The sequence below is a fragment of the Parasteatoda tepidariorum genome, chromosome 2, assembly GCF_043381705.1.
Source record: "Parasteatoda tepidariorum isolate YZ-2023 chromosome 2, CAS_Ptep_4.0, whole genome shotgun sequence".
NCBI classification, from domain to species: Eukaryota; Metazoa; Arthropoda; class Arachnida; order Araneae; family Theridiidae; genus Parasteatoda; species Parasteatoda tepidariorum.
This window is the reverse complement of record NC_092205.1, coordinates 35648534-35663561: the sequence shown is the minus strand read 5'-3', so window position 1 is coordinate 35663561 and position 15028 is coordinate 35648534. Positions and strand designations below refer to the sequence as shown.

The 15028-nt window shown below is 27.1% G+C and overlaps 1 protein-coding gene across 1 annotated transcript; it reads right to left on the bottom strand.

Annotated features, from left to right (window-relative positions):
- Positions 1 to 2291: 2291 nt before the first annotated feature.
- LOC107442967 (proteasome assembly chaperone 2) lies at positions 2292 to 14153 on the bottom strand. Its single transcript, XM_016056679.3, has 7 exons — positions 13889 to 14153; positions 11737 to 11899; positions 10108 to 10166; positions 8688 to 8806; positions 7823 to 7966; positions 6738 to 6852; positions 2292 to 2429 (listed from the first exon to the last, which is right to left on the bottom strand). Exons 1-7 carry the CDS (start codon positions 13949 to 13951, stop codon positions 2346 to 2348), a joined length of 747 nt encoding a protein of 248 aa, XP_015912165.2. The 5' UTR covers positions 13952 to 14153; the 3' UTR covers positions 2292 to 2345.
- Positions 14154 to 15028: the final 875 nt, after the last annotated feature.

Below are 15028 nucleotides of genomic sequence, written 5' to 3'. Positions count from 1 at the left end.
GTACCTGGCAGCTTCGATCCCTGAATTAGTTTATGTTCTCCATGGCTTCATGCCCGTCTTAATGTTAACGGAGAAATATATAGTGAAAGAATTTAAATCTTTGTGAAAAAATGTAAAATGTGTAATTTAAGGGAATTGAAGCTTGACGGACTCGGCTTACTCGAAATAGAATGGAAAGAACGGTTGTTAACGTAAACAAATTCCATGTCTCAACAACCAATCAGGATCGTGATACTTGCAGGTATCCCATTTTAAGAAGAAAAAGAAAATTATGTGAAATTTGAAATATTAACAAAAAATGTAAATAGGAACAGTAAAAGGCAAAACAGATTACATAGGAAGTTTTAAGCAAAGTTAAAAAATAAAAATAACCTGATCCGAAATTGTGGTATTCAATTAAAGGTTTGAAGCATAGGTTAAAAGTAAATCAAAAGATACGAGTCTTGCATTTACTTTCACTGACGTAGCAATTGCAACTTTTATATTTATTACTTTTTATGTACAGTTGTTGTGGTGTAGGGATTTATAAATCGACTATGTCGACCAGACCATCATCCATCAAAAGGTACCTCTTGATAGATGAAGGTTAACATCGTCGATAATTAAATCCCTTCATTGGTGACCTGCGGACGTGATAAGAACTTGCCAATATTGATGGATGATCCACATCAAACAGCTGATTTGCTTAAAAATATACTGCTCAAAAAAAAATCCGGTGAAGTAAATAAAGTCCTCCGTTCAATAAACAATATTGAAGAAAAAAAATAAGCGAAATGCTATTAACAAAAATAAGAAAAAATAATGAGCAAAATGCTATAAAAAAATGAAGAAAATTATGATGAGCGAAAATGATATAAATATATAAACAGTATGAATCAACTAGTGGTAATACTTCATCAAATTCTATCGCAAATAAAATTCTGGATAAAATCCTAATATGGTGTAACTACCACTACAAATATTAAATACCAAATCACTAGTATAAAAGACATGTTAACATAATTCTAACATGAGGTAACTTTTGATAGATGAAGGTTGACATAGTCCGATAATTAAATCCCCTCAGAGGTTAACTTCGATTCATGAATTTTCATTTTTATAAGTAAATTCAGTAACATTTAAATCTTTTAAAGTAAGTCCCCCCCCCCCCGATTTATACATACAGTTTATTTGACCCTTCCCCTATCTTCATTATCAGGTAGTATTATATTGGTATTTCTAATTTAATATTTACAAGACTAACCAAGCATGTGAAAGTAAAAAATACATGCACAATTGAAAATTTTACATGCCCGGGCCACAACGAAAAATGTAATTTTCAAGCCCTGATCTCGTTTTCATTGAGGTTATAATAATTACTTTTTCCTTTTTAAAAACCAAACTTGTAATAATCATCAAGTTAATACATCATCTCTTGTTCACACTAAACCTTTAGAGGGAACACCGCAATTTTCAAGACTGATTTTATCGAAATTTCCTGATTTTTGTAACTAAAAGCTTAAATTTCATTTATGCCCTATTCTTATACATAAAATATATAACAAAACAAAAACTTATGCTTGCTGATAGACTTAAAAAAATTAAAGAACGATTTTAAAAAAAATATTGCAAATCCTAATTTTTTTTTAAAAAAACTTTTTCAAAAAATTTGACTTTTAGGTACTTAAAACTTAAATGAGTACATATTCCTTACCTTTTAAATATTTTAATTAAGTTCCCAGGTACTTCCCACCTGGCTTTAAAGAAGGTAGAACTCATATTTTTCTTCATGACATTTACATTAATATAAACTTACTCTGCATTTAGAGCAGGTTTGTTCTCCAACACAATTTAAAATGCTTCCAAAAAAAAAAAAAAAAAAAAAAAAAAAAAAAAAAAAAAAAAAAAAANAAAAAAAAAAAAAAAAAGCTTTTAGAACTTTTTTTTTTTTTATAAAAATATTAATCGAAGGAGTTTTATAAGTTGTTCAAATAAATTATTTTTTAAAAATGAAAATACTTCAGTATTTGCATTTAAAATTCCTTAAAAGAATCTAAATACATATTCATACAAAATATGCATATTTGATGACAGTCAGTGCCAAGTATTTGCATTTGTTATGATGATAATTTAAAGGATTGTTTACTAGAGTCCTTAAACCACATCTTATTAATTCCTTTTTTTTTAAATTGTCAATAAGGAAATTTTCCAACAAAACTGTTTCTAATTCAAAAATAAGAAGTTTTCAGAAAGAGATAATAACATCAAAACTAAATCAAAATTCTTCATTACCAAAATATAACATACAATAATAAAATTTTAAATTTTATTTTTAATAAATATAAATACAAAAATACATTTTTTTTTCAATACATAACTGCAGGCGCATCATTAGCGTAAGGGTAACTCCAAGAAAACGGCTGCACCCACCTTATTTTTTCAGAATCCCCCTAAATAAAGAAAACACATAGCTCATTTTTTTAATAATAACAAAAACAATTACTCTATTAATCCTCTAATAGCAAATGCAGTCAGAGAGTGATGTCTGCCTGTACTATATACTTTTAGAATCTTTGTCAAAAAAGAAGTTGGTAAAGTATAAACATTGGCGGTAGCATTAGAATTTAAACAAGGGGAGAAAAAAACACTATTGAAATCTAAGACAGTATTTAGGAACATAGGATTGAAAATAATAAATACATCTGGGGATATTCAATTGAAGGTTGATTGTTCTCTGATTCAGGTCAAAATTATGATCTGTGGATGAATAGATATATGAATGGGTTTACATTTTAAAACGGGCGGTGATGCGTGTGTGGTTGAAGTCGTATTCTTAGCCATAGATGGCGACACTGAAAAACAAGAAATGAACTGTCTGCCTTAAATTTGCTTGGTTTCACCAAGCAAGCTTGCTGGTATTTGGAAAGTGGCATTAGAAACAACAACAGGATTGAAAATAGCCAAACATTCTTTGATTGCTGGAGATAGCAGAGGAAAAGTTAAAACGCGATTATCTGAAACCAAACCTAGTTTCACCAGGCAGTTAAACTAGTTTTGGAGCTTTCCATTCACCCTTCCTCACAAGTGATTCAACAAATTTAGATAGATTTTTTTCCTTATTTTAATATTAATTATGCCCCTAATGAGTATGTTTTTTATAACTTCCTTTTTGATGAGGATTCCAAAACTTTTAATCACGGATTATCATCACAGAAGATCCTATATATACACATTTAAATAGGTACTCATATTTCTTTCATTTAATTTTACAAAATAAATGCTTATTTCAAGGTAGGGATTTTATTCAGAAGAAACCTATTTCCTCCGAAATACTGGAAGAAACTCAACAGAATGGAAAAAACATGGTCAAAATGGAGGAAACTGAAAATGACAATACCATTTCTTAGCAATTATAATTTTAAGAAATTTAAACAAATAAAATTCAATACAACTACTTAAAAAAAATCTATATACCATTTCTTTTTTATTTTAGTTTTATACAAAATTTTAAAATCTATATACCATATTATTTAGCAGCATTCAAAGTCTTAACAATATATGATTATAAAAATTGATATGCTATTTTGAACAATTAACATTGAATTCAAAATTACAAAATTTTGAATTCAATATGTGATTTGCAGCCATGTATATGTTTAGCACATGATTTGTTAATATAATTCGGTTATATTATTTTAACAATTCTTTGTATAATAGACCAATTACACTTTACATCACTCTTTTAGATAAAATATTGAAAGAAAGTAAAGTAGTTTTAATTTCTAAAATTCATAATTTTTTTTCCTAATTGTTGCTTTTTACCCTTCCCTTGTAAGTAGCTTGAAAAAAATACTCTTATTTGAACTATATAGCAATCAAAAATCAAACATTAAAACTGAGTAAAAATTCCTTAACGTTTGATGTTACTTTTTGAAAAAGTTTTTTCTTTTTCTTCAACTTATAGAATATTTTAGAAGAATATTTTCTCCAGGCCTGTTTTTTTCCACTGTGGAAGAAACTTGTATTCCTTGTTTTATTGTACAGAAAGCTATACAGTAATACTCATTCTTTAATATTCGATTCAATCAACTTCAAACTAAGTTACTTTGAAAATTTTAATAGACTCATTACAGATGACATAAAAATGCGACCTTTCACTATTTTAGGAAGAGCAAAAAAAGTGTCAAAATTATAACACTAGTATATTTTTCATAAAAAGTAGCCTTTTATAAATGGATAAAAAAGGCTGTAAAAATATTTTACTAATCTGATTTTTAAGTTTATTATACACAATATTAAAATATATTATGAAATCATATTATGTATTTATTTACTAACCTTTTAATTTGCTTAAATCTTGTTGTGAAAAAAATAAAGAAGTTCTCTAGTGAACTTTAAAGAAATATAATTTTTTTAAAATTTATTTTTAAATAAATGTATATCTTAAAATATTGTTTTAAATTTTCAACTTGATTCAATTGATATCAAGACATTTTGAGAAGAATCCAGGTTGTGGACCATTAACATACTATGAAACATTAAAAAAGAAATTTTTCCCAAAATATGATTTTAAATTACACTGATAATTAATTAACATTAGTACTAAAATACAATATTAAACACAATATTAACTAAAATTTAGAATACAACCTTTCTATCTATTATATTTTTGATCAATTGGTTTCCGTTTGGTACTTATTTTTATTCTAAATATCACTTTAAAAAGAGTTTTTAAAAATGAAAATAAAAACCTAACAGATTTTCATGCTCACAAAAATTTTTATGTTTCATAACATCAAATAATTTTAATTTTAAATGAAAAAAGTACAATAGGATACTCAAAATGTGATAACATAAATAAACAACTGGAGTAAACCTATTAGCCCTAAAAATGTTTGAAAACCTGAAAAAGAGAGAGAGATAATGAAATAGGAAAGAACATAGAAATGTACAGTTTATTATGTCTCCTAAGTTTACTTTAATGCACATTTATCTTTAATAATACATAAAAATATAAAAGCAGATTTTAGTCAAACTCTTTGCATGTTGCAATGGGCCATTTTTGCAAAAAATTGATGCCTATTTAGGGGCAATCTACAAATGGTACAAAAAAATTTTAATATATTCTCTATTCTATCCAATGTTTTTTCTAAATTTTTATGACTCCTAAATATTATATATTTGCAAAAAACTGAAATATCTTATCTTAAAATTTTATAGGGTGAAATTTGGGGACATACACTTATTTACTATTTTAAAAAAATAAAATTGAATCTTGTGTGATGGAGATAAGTTGTTTCAAACAATTGAATTGTCATTATAGAGTTTTATTTAAAATTATTTTAATTAAATTAGTAATTTAATATGCATAGAAATTTTAGAAATGGTAAACAAAGGGAAAATTCACAAATTGATATTTTTTCAATCTTTAGTTGTATTTAAAAATAGGGAAATATAGCAATTAAAAATTTTATACTAAATTATAATTGACATTTGAATTAGTAATGGCATTTTTAAACAACTAACAGAAGAATCTAATATATTGATTCGAACTAATTGAAAATGTTTATGAAAAGATTATTTTTCTATTAATAAGGTTTTTATTACAGTTTTCTTTGTTATTTTGAAAACCTGTTTCTGAAGTTTTATTGCTATGAAAAGTTCAGCTTGTCCATAAATGCTGTGGCCTACCTGACATTATAAATTTAGAAACAGCTTATAAAGTAACAAAAAAGTGCCTCAGAAATCTAAAGTTAAAATTTTAGACTTAAACAGGTAAAGAGGAGGAACAAATAAACTATTAAATAAACAAACAAAAACTAACATTTCCAAAAATATTTTGAAACAAAATTCATGAATCATTAAAAATTTCAATTAAATATAAAAAAAAATAGCTAGAGTAGAATACATATATAAAGCAACTCTATCAATCACAATTCTCCAAAAATGGTACTAACTTTATAATCAATCCCTAAAGTAAACATAAATTCATAAATTTGTTGGACTTTATTAACTATGCTCATAATATCCTCAATTTCTTCTGCGAAAAATAAATACATAAATGCACATTTTTGCATTTTAAAGTTTTTTTTTTCTCATTAATTATTTAAAAGCCTTAATCCGACTTAGATAAAATGAAAAAATTACTGCTAACGCAAAATCTCAATTAAAAAAAATTTTCTGTATGCATTGTTTAACTCTTGGAACTACCTCATTTTGTCGAAATTTGTTTGAAAATCACAGAGTTTATTAAAAATGCATTTTTAGAACTCTATATTATAAATTTTAAAGATTTCTATATTGATTCATATCACAGGAATGAATTTTGTAAAAAATCAAAAAAACTAAACATAGAAATCGGAAAACGTTCTGCGCAAACAGACTTTTTAAATAATTCAAGAATACCTGAAATTTGAGAAAGAAAAAAGTATAAAAATGAATCTTTTCTTATCTGGGGAATACGAAAAAAAAATTTCATTGAAGAGGCGGATTTTTTCTTTTTTAGCAATAGTCAAAAAAAAAATTTGTGATGGAGACTAATTTTTGAGCGAACATTGTTTGCGCAATTGTGTATTATACAGGTCTGAACTTAATATTAAACAGTTACAGATTTATGTAACCGTATTCAATAGGTAAGCTAAGGGATATGGGAAATAATATATATGATAAAAAATTCTATATAATATGTTTCAATGTTTGCATCATAAAGATCTGATACTGCATTTAAAAGTAAATAGAAGAGAAATAATTTTTATTACTTCTTTGATTTGCAGCCATTTATTCAGATTGGAAACCATTTGATAAGCTTCACTGTAGTTGCCCCCCTCAGAACATACCATGATGAGCACCACAACAGGAATATTTTGTTCTTCACTAAAAAAATTTAAATAAATTAAACACAAAATAATAAATGAACAATAGATACAATACCAAAAAAAAAATAGATGTCATGAATTAGGGACACTTACACGTTATGTATCTAAGGAACCAAAGGGATTAGTTTGCTTTTCGTGACGAGGTGAACCAATATCACCATAAATATTGGTCTAAATTATTTTTAGAGTAACAACTTTTGATCTAAAAATCAGATTTTCACCTATTAGGAATCGATCTTAATAGTTTAATCTTAAATATGCTAATTAACTTTTGCATGTTTTGCAATATCTTCAAACATTAATAGAGCGAAACAATAAATTGTAAAACTTGTTTATGCAGAGATAATTCTATGTAAAATATTATTTTTTATAATCATTTAATACTTTTAATCAACTTATTAATGGTCAAAAAATTTGAATAGTAAGGTATACACATTTTTATAGATTTAATCTATGCAATTTTAAGAGATAAAATCTAAAATTTAAAGAGAATAAGTTGAATATTTCTTAAGAAATGAAAACTAAAGATAACTTATTTGAGATCCAAACTTTTACTCACTTTTCTGCCTGAACTATTCGCATCCAATTCTACAGATTGTGGCTGCCTTCCATATTTCGAGAATCACGAATGTATAAAATGTATGTTTATTCAGAGAAAGTACGTTTTTTAGACCGGATTTTATAACTTAAAATGGTATCTACACTACTCAATTAGCATTTTAAGGTAAGATTAAGATTGAATCAAGTATGCAATCCAAATCACATAAATAGATCATAAGCTATAAAAATGATCAGGCAATTACAAAAGTTATTTAACAAATAATGTAAGTGATAAAAATTTAAGGATATGAGGTATCAAGGATAAAAATGTGACCTTCAGAAAGATTTAAAAGAAACTTTTTTTTGTACTCTTTTTAGATGAAGAATGCCAATATTAGTTCAATGTAAGAAGATTAAAAATTAATTACCACATATCTAAGAACAGTTTTGAAATTCCACTTCCTGGTATAGCTGGTACATGAGGTAGCGCCAAGTTAAATTTCTTCCAAGACAATTTTCCAAATCTAGATTCATTTTCTACATTGCTTGAACATAAATAATGCAACGGCACACTAGAAAAAATAATGCCAAATCAGCTTGAATGGACAACTTCAAAGTTACTTCATAAAGAATAACACATTTAATGCTGTTAAAATGATTTCATGCCAAATTCAATTTAAGATTTGGAAGTTAAGGGTAGAGATTTCATTCATATTGCTTTGTTATCTGCTTTAAACATAGATAAACCACTTTAAACAAACCGAGTGAAACTGACGATTTGAAAAAATCAATTTTAAAATATGTGATAAAAATGTTTGGCTTGATTTGCTCTGCTTAAAGAACTAATTTATTCTCACTAAATTTTAATATTAGCTCTAAAGAACATTAACTAATAGAAGCTGAACACTGTTAAAACTAAACCAATTTTTTTTTTTGTTGCATGTTTTGATATTCTAACTAAAATAATTGCACTGGTGTCTTTTTTATTTTGAAAACATTTTACAGTATTCAAATGGTTCTGTAACTAGTTTTGAAGTTTGATGAGAAACAGCTAGCTACCAAAGCTGAAGGCAGCAAACTGCAACAACTGTAATTACCTTTAGCTGTTTTCTAAATCATTGGTCGTAATAGGGATACCAAGTAGATACAACCGGAATAGAACATTTAATAAAAATATTATGAAATGTAAGCCATATTTTACCATATAAGTAGAATTATTTCTTGAAAAAGTAAAATTATGATAATAAATTGTCAAATTCAACATTCAAATAAAAATACATAAAATATGATTACTTTTCTAGTTGTTCAAAAGCAAAATACTGAGAAAAGCTGCTTGACAACATAATAGTTCTTTTGATTTTGTGATCCTTTATGAATTTTGTAAGAAAGTCCAGATATTCTTTCACTCTACTCTGAAAAAGAATAATAATAATAACAATTAAAATGTTTATTACAATTAAAGAATACAATGTCCAAAGACGCCAGGACATGGGGGAAAATGCCTTTTGGTGGTGGGGCATTATTGACGCTCAGATTTTATAAAATTGTCCTCTCTGTAAAAAATAGAAACATGCAAATATTCTCCATGTTTTTTATATTAAAATATTAGTAGCACTTTATGATAGGAATTATGACACCAGTTTGCTTACATAGACTCCTTCCACCCATCTTCAGTCTATAGTTTGTCTATGGTAAGAACTCCCTCCACCCCAAAGTCTGAGGCCATCTGCTACTATAGAAACAAGAATAACACATTTGAGGAAGGTAGTTTCTCTTCACTCTAGGGCTAACATAATAGACCAAAGAAAAATTCTCTTCTGACCTGGGCCAAAACTTGTCCTAAACTGCGACCCCACGCTCCTACTTAAAATAGTCATACCTCGTTACCATAGTCACTGCCATGGGTTCAGACGAATGGCATGGGGAGTTCTTACTTTAGACAAACTATAGCTTTTGCACTCTATTTTTATTTTATTTTTCTACTTTGAAAAAATTGAAGCCAGTTAATATTTTAATTTCCATTTCGTTTGATATTGATAATATTAATTTTATAGACAATCTGCGCATTCTGCATTCTTATGTATCCCTTATCTCGAATATATAAAAACAGTATAACATATCTAGCAGTATAAATACATAGATATTATTTTTCTTATTTCATTTTAATTCATAAAATGATATTTGGGGGAGATAGTAGTTATGGTATTAATTTGTTTACATTGTTTTTTTTAAAGAAATGCTGAGATTATTCTCTTTTATTTTCTGTTCAGGATTAAAATTTTAAATAAAACTAAATAGGAAAGCATTGTATTATTTTCAACAAATTTTCAAATCATTTTATCATTTATATCAACTTGCTCCTCCCGACCTTTCTTACTACTACCCCCACCAAAATGATATTAAATGATATTTGGTGGGGGTAGTAGTAGTTAGGGTAGTAATTTGTTTATAATGTTTTTGTTTTTTTTAAAAAAGGCTAAAATTATTCTTTTTTATTTTCTGTTTAGGCTTAAAATTTTAAATAAAACTAAATAGGGAAGAATTATATTATTTTCAACAAATTTAAAAAACGGATTTTTTAAAAATCATTTTAACCTTTATATCAACTTGCTCCTCCCAACCTTTGTTTAATTTCAGCATCCCAGAAATTAGTAGAAAGTATTATAAGGATAACAATTAATGAAAGAGGTAAATAAAATCATAAAATACGTACATTGACTAATGGAGCTCTATGCTGAATGATAACAAGTCTTTTTTCTTTACATTCATACACTAAAAATATACAAAATTATCTTATTTGACTGAAAAATTATTTTAAAATCACATTTTGAATAAATTTATAATTTATACATATAACAATGTGTAGCAAGAACATATACTGAAAAAACTATATTATAGGGAATATTATATCAGATACTTCTCATAAAAAAATACTATTTTAAGAACATTTTACAATGAAATTGGCAATTTAAAAACTTTATAACGAAGTGCAACACAATAAAAGAATAATTGTAGAAAACAAAATTTAAAAATATTTAAAAAATAAATACATATAGTTTAATAATGCCACATTATAAAATAACTAGTTTTTAACTGTTTTCAGATGGTTATTTAATGGTGCTTAAAACCCATTGAAAATTGTAAAAACAAAAGGAAAAATTAATCATGAAAAAATTTACAATAAAACTATTTTATGATTTTTTTTTTTTTTTTGCAAAATATTATTATAGAAAAAAAAATTAAATTGCAAAAATTTAAAAACAAAATTAAATTAAAAGCAAAAATTAAAATTTTAAATTTAACTTAAAAAGCTCTGAAAAATTTTATTAACATCTTTCTTATTGAAAAGAAGAAAAATATACAGATGGATAAGTCACAACATTTGTATTATTATTAAATTTTAAAGATAAAAATTTTAATTTAAAGAAAATTAAAAATCCTAATACATAATTATAGAAATTACTCCTTTTAAAAAATATAGTCCAATCAAAACATTATCTGAGCAAAAAAGAACAACTAATAACAATAAAGCAAGAACATATAAATATAAAAATAATAATGATTGTAATTACTTAGATTTAATTTTCTTGCATTATCCCAACAACATAAATGGCAATATTTAAAAAAATGAAAGGCCTTAAACTAACAATAAAAGTAGCAACAAAATAGTACCACCAACAGAGAAATTCTGAATATAATTGAAGCCTATTCACGATTTATTATAAAATGTTATTAGTACTAATAGTATTTAAATATTAATTTATAAAAATATTCTGTTTTTGTTCACAATATAATAAAATTCATAAAATTATTTTGCTTAACCATAACAACTCCATTTTTATGAATTTAGAGATAGTACTTAAGCTTGGTCTAATCTAATTTTTTATTACTTTGGAGATGATCAAATAATATTAATTAAAAAAATATTAAATATTTCTCAAATTATTATTTTATAATATTAATTATTATTTTGGAGTGTGTAATCTGTTTATTTCATTCTGAAAAGCAATTGTTATTAACTGTAAGCATGTAGAAAAATGTTAGTAAGTTTATTTAAAAAAATGTTTAATTCTTCTATTACTTCAAAAAAGATTCTGTTTTTGTTTTAAAAACAATACAAACTAACATTATATTTTTTTTAAAACTTTATTGATTTAAATTGATGAATTTTTTAAAAAAGAATCAGAATTAAGAATTTTAAATTGGATTTTAAGAAACAAACTTTAAGTTCGAATTTGATCCGAGTTTTAAATTTGATTTAAATTAAAGACATCATGGTATAGAGAAAAATATGAAATTGGCATATATATTTTTACATAACATTCTGGTGGGAGACACTTACTTTGACAACTTGTTGATAACTTATCGCTTTGGGGATCAAAAGCATCTGCTCCAGCAAAAGGTAAGAAACATGGATGATGGAGATAAGCAAGATTGTCTACATTTAGATTTCTAAGTAATAAATCTATTGCTAACTGCCCAACATTTCCAACAGCAATGGCAGGCTAGAATAAATTAATATTTCGTAAATTATATTCATCCACTATCAGCAATCATCAAAGTCTCATATAGTACTTGCAAGAAATTTTTAAAAAATATTTAATGGCTTGCTTGGAAGAAAAACTTTAGATTCAAGTTTGCTTCCAAAATATTTTTTCTGGTGTCAAGGGATGTCTCTATATTGGTACTATCTGTTTGCCAACCCTGACCCCAAGGGGCCAAAATGTAGATGTACTTTCAAAAATTAAAAAAAAATTTATGGTATGACCAGAGAGAGTATGAATCATACCCATCATGTTCGATCTCTTCTGTGATATATATACAGGGTGTTTATAAAGTCCCGGACCTATTTTGATGTTTAATAACTCATAAAATAATAAAAATAGATTAAAGTTAATAACATAAATGGTTAGATAGACTCAAAAAGCTTCATGACCCTTGTCAATGAACTTCCACGTGTGCCCCCTTCGTCGCACGGAGAATATCAAGTCGATAGCAATCATTTAATGAAAGCTTANATAACCTAAAATATATATATATATATATATATAAGTCTTACTCATGCCATTGCCAAATTGTTGTTGAAATTTGCAAATAATGGAGATCTTACCAAGTTACTAACATCAGATTATAGTCATAACTTAGTGACTATTTAATGGCGATATTTGTTATTAAAAAAAAACTTTTCTCTGGTTAATGTGAGTATTATGCAATGCAAGAAAGTAGAAACCATTATTAGAAATATTTCTATTATACTTTTTCAGAATGGACACCCGTTGGCTGAGTGGTAGCGTGTCACGCTCCCGTGCCACAGCTCCTGGGTCGGATCCTCAGCCCTCCATCCCTTCGGTGGGTCGATAAATGTGTACCAAGCATGCTTGGGAACTAAACAATGGGGGTACCGCAGTCGTTTGACCACCTGACCAGAACATCTGCTCCTGCACCCCAGAGCCCAAGGTCAAGAAAACTGAGATGGGCACAGTAGGACTTGGCTCTCTATGGGCTGTCACGCCATTGAGTTTAGTTTAGAATGATCTCCAGGTATTGACAGAAACTGGCCAGGAGCAAGAGAAGAAAAAAATACAGTTAGGAGAAAAATTAAGAGATATAATTCATAGCCCCTTTACAGAAAATCAATAAATATATAGATGCATACATATATTTTTTAAAACTTGAATTATATACAAGAATGGGCTGTGGCACTTAGGCAGTTGTAGTAAAATCAACAAGGCGGTATAGGAATATCATCCTAACATCATTCGAGAAACCTGAGACCAAATAAACATCAAACAATCAGATTGCTTAAAAATCTGCTAATTGTCATTATCCTTGAAATATATTGTTGCACAATCATTAAAAAAACAATCAATTTTAGAAATCGATCATTTACGGTTAAAAATACACAATAATAATATTCATTATTATTGTGTATTTTTAACCGTTTCAGAACAATAATAATACTCATTATGTCAACAGACAGTACGTAATTATCATTTATGACTACAAATTATTAGCTAAAACACTGTAAGTAATTAACAGTTATGGCAGAAAATTATTAAATACGAGGATGTGAGTAATTATGATAATCCTCCCAAAGAAACACTTCATTCCAGAATGAAAATTACACGAAAATCAAATTGAGCAGCAGAAATCAAAAAACTCTTTAAGGGCAATAATATATGGTTCGTAAATATTTTATTGTATAAAATCAAATCAATTCCAGAACAATTACAATAATCCCTCCCCACAATAATAATTATGAAAAACTAAAGAGAAAAAATTACGATTATAAGAATTAACAAAAACATCGTAATGCGTTCGTTGGTTACAGCGCTAGTTAATTGAAGAATCTGTTATTAAATACATGCTTTTAAAACCGTAGTATATTAAGTGTTGCAGAGTAATCTACATCATTAAATTACTAAGTTATCGGAGCCTCCTTAAATAAACCAATTTATTAAATGTTTCAAACGAAATAAGTAATGCCTACTAACCAAAATAAGAGTATAGTTTTCCAAATTTGTATTTTTTGTTTTTTCCCAGAATATGAAAGACATACTGAAAAATATGTTTCTATAATCGCAGGAAGGAATTAAAATATAACTAATTAATATTCTTAGAATAATATAAAACAATAATTTTTTCTTATTTGAAGAAATAACGCTGCTACCGCTCTCAAAAAATGTTTCGTCTGTTTACTATTTTTTGTCTTTTTGCCAATCATTTGTTTTGATTGCTACTTCGTGGTTATTTCACATCACTTCTTTTAAGCAAGCAATCATACATAATTAATGCTTACTGTGGAAAAACGCAATGACATCACAGAAACACACTTTCCAAAGCTGTACAGCAGAGTCCTCTATGAAAACTTTCCCTTAAAGACCATTCTCACTGTAGACTTGAATTGGAATGAAAACTTGATTGGTGAAATGGATGGTGTTTTCTACACTAGGGAACCCTGCAAGCTAGGTACCACCTAGATTTCCGGGTTTCTGTTTCCGTTGTATTTTAAAGCCATTTGGCATCGTTGTGTTTTGAGATTCTTGCAAACAATGTATTTGATAACTTATTACTTGTTTTTACAATGCTAACAATACTTGTGTTTACAATGCTAAAAATGTTAACACTAACGTAAGATGGTTCACGGCTTGCAGCAAGAACAAACAGTTATAAACTTATGGAAAGTGGCCAAATCAAGACTGCCAAAAAAGAGAGTTATTCAAAATCTAGCAACCATGTCGCCTTTTCTAATAATAAATAACAAAGGGTGGAATTCAACTGCAACATCGACTGTCTTAAGACGGGTGAAATCGTAACTTTCGCAATGCATGATGGGAAATCTCGTAAGTTTCAATTCAACTGAAACACTTACGTTGAAAATGACAAATCGGTCTTAAGACGGGTGGTTCGACTGACTTAAGACGCTCTAATCCAATATGGCGTTTGTGTTGTTTTGTTATGATGATCCGTTGGTGATCATGAAACAAAACTTACTTGTTAATTCTTAAATATTATTGATTTAATCCTTCTCATTTATCAGTCTGCACTTGTTATTAGTAATAATGTCTACAAAATTTGTTTTAAAAAGATAAATAAATACGAACCTAACACCTTATTTTTACTCTTATTCCTGT

What these genes read in the sequence shown, in the direction of transcription:
- LOC107442967 (XM_016056679.3), bottom strand. Translation starts at nt 13,951, where the DNA reads ATGTCTTTCATATTCTGGGAAAAAACAAAAAATACAAATTTGGAAAAC. An exon ending in ATAGAGCTCCATTAGTCAAT is followed by an intron (nt 8,807 to 10,107) that starts GTACGTATTTTA and finishes ATTCTTTTTCAG; the next exon opens with AGTAGAGTGAAAGAATATCT. An exon ending in AATGGCTGCAAATCAAAGAA is followed by an intron (nt 2,430 to 6,737) that starts GTAATAAAAATT and finishes TTCTTTATTTAG; the next exon opens with GGGGATTCTGAAAAAATAAG.